A 5,752-nucleotide genomic window follows, 5' to 3' on the forward strand; every position below is an offset into this window, starting at 1 on the left:
GGGGTGGGGTGACCAGTGGAGAGGTTGGACTCAGACTGTCACACCAGACGCTTAGGGCCTGAGCTATATGACCCTCCCTCCCCTCCAACACCAGCCCAGCTTGCTGATACCCCAAGGGCAAAGGACCTCACGGGACGAAATAAGGAGGGTTCTAGAAAGCGCTGTCCCCTTAAACAGACTACTGGTGAACAGCAGCGAGCAGAGGAAGCCTAGTTCGTGAGCCGCGTGCCAAGGCTCCGAGGCCAGTACAGTCAGCATCCGGGAGGCGGTCGGGGGCAACGGAAGAACCCGCCGTGGAGAGGCCGGAGGAGTCGGTGGGCGGGCGGCAGGGACGCAGCTGGGTAGTGGGTTTTCCAGCCCAGGACGCTCTCCCAGGGGGCCGCTGGGAGGCGTAGAGAGAGAGAAGACAAAAGAAGCGTTCATGGAAATGGGTAAGGAAGCGTTCACATCCGTCCCGCTGGAATCGTAGAAAAAGAGAAAATCCTTGCCGTGAAGCCTCAGCGAACAGGAAGTTCTCAGATCGAAAGGTGGGTGATCGCAGACCGAGAAGGCTCAGGGTGCAAAAGCAAGCAGAAAAGCCACAGTCCAAAACACGTTATCCGTGGCAAAGAGAAATTCTACAATGCCCCGAAAAGAAGGACAGGAATCAGAGTGACATCGGACATTGTAACAGATGCACTCTAAGCAAGGAGACAGCGATGTTGTTTTCAAACGTTCAGGGAAAAAAACCCCGCAACTCGAATTTCATATCCTACTAAACTATCACCGAAAAGCAAAGCCCACATTATCCTTAATCTCCAAGGCCCCGGGGATTACCATGGAAACCTGACTTGAAACCGTGCTCAGAAGAAGCCCTCCGGCAAGAAGAGAAAGAAGCCAGGAGGGTGACAGGAACACTTCCCCGAAACCTAGTGAACGAGACATCGCCATTCACAGAAACCGGCCTCTGAGACCTCGGCCTGGGAAGGGGAGGGCGGTGTGCTCTATGACGCCCCTGCTGGTGGAACAGAGACGTGCGGGCAGAGTGGAATGAGACAGGTGCACCCCGGCCAGAAGACTGAGGAGGATTCAGGTTCATCCCCGCAGTGGAAGTCAGGGAAGGAGGGAAAATAAAAGGCAAGAAGGAGAAAACGTGAGGAAATCCCGATGCGAGTGGTTACAGACGATCGCAAAACAGGCCTTGGACCACGGTAAATATTCAACGGTTCGCTACAAAAGATACACCAGGAAGGGTAGGAATAGGAGCATAGAAAGTAAACCGAACGAAAGCTTAGGCAGGAGTTCTAATATTTCAGGCTTAAAGCATCATGCGTGACTGTATCAATGTATGTACTCATACACGCACGTAACAGAGGCTCGGAAATTCATACCGCAATGACGGTGTAACAGGTAGAAACAATTATAACCGGTGACTTTAGTGTGCTCTTTACAAAAACCAATAGGTTAACCAAAAAGACGTGAACACTGATGAAGTTTGCATGAGCTTTGACAAGCTATATTTTTATACTTACGTTTATATATTATATTCATGTTTGTACTCGTTTGCATTTAAATAAACGTTACACTTAGCAAATGGAGAATAACGAAACGTTTAACGAAATAAAAATTTAGTTTTTGAAGACTAATCTGAAGGAAAACAACTCTTGCAAGACCTGACTTTTTAAAACATGGAGCAAGGGAAAAAATACAGAAGGAGGGAGAACTAACTACAGACCCAATAAAGAGTATGACGTAAACAAATATGAACAGCTCTGCACCAGGAACCTTAGAAGCTTAGAAAAATGGATACGATTTTGGGAAAATACAAAACGCCAGGATTGGTAGGTAGAAATAAAACCCTCAAATAAACCAATAACGTAAGCAAAGGCAAATAGTATATTAATGCTCCCCCTCCCTTGCCATTCGCCCAGTAACAGCTGGGACGATGCTGGTACAGGTGGTCGTGCAGACTTTCAAAATACCGTGAACTTGAAATAACATAAGTCATTCCAAGAAACTATAAGTAGCGGGAAACGGCTCAACGCATTTCACGAGGCCATGTGTTGAGGGCAGAGACCTGTTATGTGTATGCAGAAATCCCCAGTAAAATCTTAGCTCCTCAAATAAAAGTATTTAAAAAGTAACATCCACTGGATCCAACGGGAATTGGACCTGATTCTAATCCCAAGCCAGTTTGATGTCAGAGACTGTCACTTTGGGTGAGACGAGAAATCAGAGGAAGGGTGCTGGATGGAGCTCAATGTCCCGTAGGACATACATCTTTGGAAACGCTGCAGAAGGCCTTTCTCGGCAGTGCCTATGTGCCAGGAACCTGCAGCGGGTTCAGTGGAGGAAGCAGAGGCGCATCTGTCCGCGCGAAGCCGCCGGGGCCTTCCTGGCCCACCCCGTGCACGCCAGGGCCCTGCTCTCCATCCTCCGTGCGTGGCTGACCGCGTGGCCCTGGCGCGATGTCTGTGTCTCCCCCAGCGGTCCTTCCCCACTAGGATGCACCGGGAGGCGGGGCTTCGCTTGCTTCACGCTGGACCACCAGGTCGGGACCCGGACAGGGCCCAAGAAACTGTGGAACAAGCTACCTGTCCTTAAAGATCAAGGCACAGCTCGGGAGGCCCCAGGCCAGTCTGTCCAATGAGAACGAGAAGCGTGAGAATCTGTGGTTTTCAGGGCTGATCCTGGCACTGTGGAAAAGCCGGACGGGCCAGCAGGCGGGCCAGCATGACCAGTAAGAACCCGGCGAGGCGGGCCATCAAGCCACGCAGGCGTGTGACCTGCGCAGGGCCCACACGGACCCACGGTTCCTCAACACCAACGGCAGCAGCTAGGAAACACCTCCGTCAGATGGCAACTCGACCAGCGAACCGCTCCAGGTGGCAACTCGACCAGCGAATCGCGGATGCGTCTGGCAGAAGGGCGCGCGAGGCTTTCATGGGGTTCAGGGGACCTGGAAGGGCCCGGCCCGGGGTACATCCTGCCTCTGCAGCTGGCCTCCCCGCAGGTCGGGCCCCAGCTTGCTCAGCGAGAGGCTCTGTGATTGGGTACGCGGGGGACCGCTCCGAGAGGACCTGCGAGGCATGTGCCCCCAGGAACTGGCCCCTTCAGGGCCCCTCCGGCCACCAGGGGGCGGCAGAAGGGGGAGGCAGGGCCACCCAGAAGGAAGGACAAACCGGGGGCCCGGAACGTTCTGACGGGGTCGGAAACAGGAGCTGAGGGTGCAGGGTGGCACAGAGATCCTAAACCCCATGTGGATGAGAAGCAAGAATCACGTACCACCTTGCCTGGTGGAGGACACCAGTTTCCAGGGACGCCCACGGTTCAGGGACATGCGGACACACAGCAGGGTGGCCGCAGAGTGGAGGGGGTGCCGACTGCAGGCCTGCCCACTTGTGCGCCTCACGCCTTTGCTCCACGTCCCCAGGGATGGGCGGGGGTGCCCAGGACGGCTCTGGGGAAGGGGTTCAGTTGCAAGGCCCTGACCAGCTCCCACTTTCTGCCACTCTGCATGTGCCCCAGGCACGAGGTCCCTGTGGGGGGGCTGGGTCAGCTGCTGTCCTAGGAAGCCTCACCCCCCTGCAAGCTCGGTGACCCCAGCAGTGGACAAAGGATCTTTGGGCTTTCATTTCCCGACCTGCAGCAGGACGGGGCGCACAGCTGGCCTGACCCCCGTGGAAGGGTCCCGTCCTCCCCAGCTGGATGCCCCTCCCGGCAGCGTCCAGGACGACCTTCCTCCAGGCCAAGCATTCTTGCTCCTTGTTTATGGTGTTGATGGTGCAGAGGGGCCTTCAACCACGCAGACCGAGTCAGGCCGGAGGGCACATCCCTGCCCCAGGTCACGACACTGGGGACGAGGCCTCAGCGCTTCCAAACCCACTTTGCTCCACTGACTGGAACTGCGCTTGGCGGGGACGTGGGGAGGGGCGGCCTGCCCGCCTGGGAGCTTGGGGGTGAGCGCTGAGAACAGGCGGGTTACGGGGCAGCTGGGCTCATACGAACACTGCCCGCCAGCTCCTAACGCGCACGCACACACACACCTGCCAATGCGCGGGCCACCAGCTTGCCCTCCTGGGGCCCCAGCCCCCCAGACCATGCCTCTCCCTGAGCCCGGCCTTGCCCCTTCCCCCACCCCCCATCTGGCAAAGCGGCCCAGGAGGGTCCTGCTTGGCTCTGAGTGGGCCAGGCCCTTCTGGCCACCTGAGGCCATGGAGATGACCTTGGAGGTGTGGGGTGGAGTGGCCCACCCTCCAGTGATGAGCCCTTTCTACCACCTGCTCCAGGGACTGCTGGAGAAGCTCCACCCCTCACTCGCCCCGCCCTCCAGGCCTTTCCTCCTGAGTCTGAGCCTGAGCCTGAGCCTGAGGCTGAGCCTGAGGCTGAGCCTGAGGCTGCCGCTGGCCCCAGGGCTGAGCCGCACAGAACCTGGCCTCCCCAGGCCCCACTTCCAAGCGGGGGCTGCACCTCCAGCTTTCATTAGAAGCTGGCACCCCAGTGGGACGTGGCAGACACAGACTGCTGGGAGCCCCTACCCCAAGGACAGCACTGCCCCAGCGTGGGGACAGGACTGGCATGGGGGGCAGAAAACAGCACCCCCTCTGCCCCTAGAAAAACTGTTCACCACTCCCAGCAGGACCCTCCTCCCCAGCCCTGCGGTCTGCCTGTCTCTCCCATCTGCACGGCCCCCATCCCGGGGGAGCAGAGGTGGTGAGGGTCCCCACAGGCTCTGCTGTGTCCTCCAGCCCCCACACCCACTGGTCTTACCCAGAACACTCCAGGGGGACAGACCGACCAAGGCTAAGGACGAACCCAGAGTGACCGTGAGTGGGGGCCAGCCCCAGCCCGAGGCACTTCGAGAACCTCCTGGGGACTCGTGTGGCCTTCGCCTGGACTCAGAGTCGCTGTGGAAACTCAGGTGTTCTAGAAACACTTTAATCTCTCTGGAAACCTCAAAGTCACAAGTGCGGCGCTGGCGCCCTGGGCCACCTCCCTCCAGCCTCCTCTCGGAAGGCGGGCAGCCCCGCGCACTCCTCGTCTGCACGAGGCGGGAGCAGTGCGGGAGGGAGATGGCAGTGTCGTCCCGTGTCTCCGGGACCATCTGCCTCTCACCACCGGTGGCACAGGAGGGACAGGGCCAGCCAGGCTCCTCCCAGGGGCTTGGCCAGCGGTCAGGGCTGGCGCGGCCCCTGAGCTTGTCTGAGGGTGCTCCCCGGGGGTGGGATGGGGGGCAAGTGTGACCCTCCTCCTGGGAAGTGTCTGGAGTTGTTGCTGCCGCTCCGGGGCCTTGGGATCCAGGAGGGCTCGGGCTCGGGGACAGGCCCACGCGCCCCCCGGAGCCCAGCATGGGCTGCCGAGCGGCCTGGAGCCGGGCGCACGGGCTACACGTCCGTCTCCACCCGCAGCCGCTGCAGCCTGCGCACGTTGCCCTCCACGGCCCCGCGGTTGGTGATGTGTTGGGCGAAGTCCTCGGGGAACCAGCCCGTCTCGCCGTCCCTCAGCCTCTCGCCGTACAGCCACCCTGCGCCCAGATGCGGGGCGGGTGAGGGCAGGGTCCCAGGCACCGGGGAGGGGCCCTGATGTCGGCACCCCAGCCCTCGGGGCGGCTGTCCCGGGAGACACCATGGCCAGGCATCCGGAGAGCTGATCACCACCCCGTCCCGCCAGGGCGCCCTGCTCAAGGCAGGTGTGCTTGGTCAGGTACTCAGGCTGGCCTTGGGGCTGAGCTCGCTCCAACCAGCTCTGTGCAGCCACCTGCGGGCCCAGGAGC

General features: G+C 59.4%; 1 protein-coding gene across 1 annotated transcript in view; it reads right to left on the reverse strand.

The window, feature by feature from the left end:
* Window positions 1-1,590: 1,590 nt before the first annotated feature.
* The window catches only part of ARHGEF16 (Rho guanine nucleotide exchange factor 16), a 16,585-nt gene continuing 12,423 nt past the window's right edge, over window positions 1,591-5,752 (reverse strand). The window contains exon 13 of the mRNA XM_023536990.1: window positions 1,591-5,678. Coding sequence (XP_023392758.1) covers window positions 5,364-5,678 — 315 coding nt within the window. The 3' untranslated portion in view covers window positions 1,591-5,363. The remainder of the gene's footprint in view (window positions 5,679-5,752) is intronic.

The sequence above is a fragment of the Pteropus vampyrus genome, unplaced genomic scaffold (assembly GCF_000151845.1).
Source record: "Pteropus vampyrus isolate Shadow unplaced genomic scaffold, Pvam_2.0 Scaffold176, whole genome shotgun sequence".
Classification (NCBI taxonomy): Eukaryota; Metazoa; Chordata; class Mammalia; order Chiroptera; family Pteropodidae; genus Pteropus; species Pteropus vampyrus.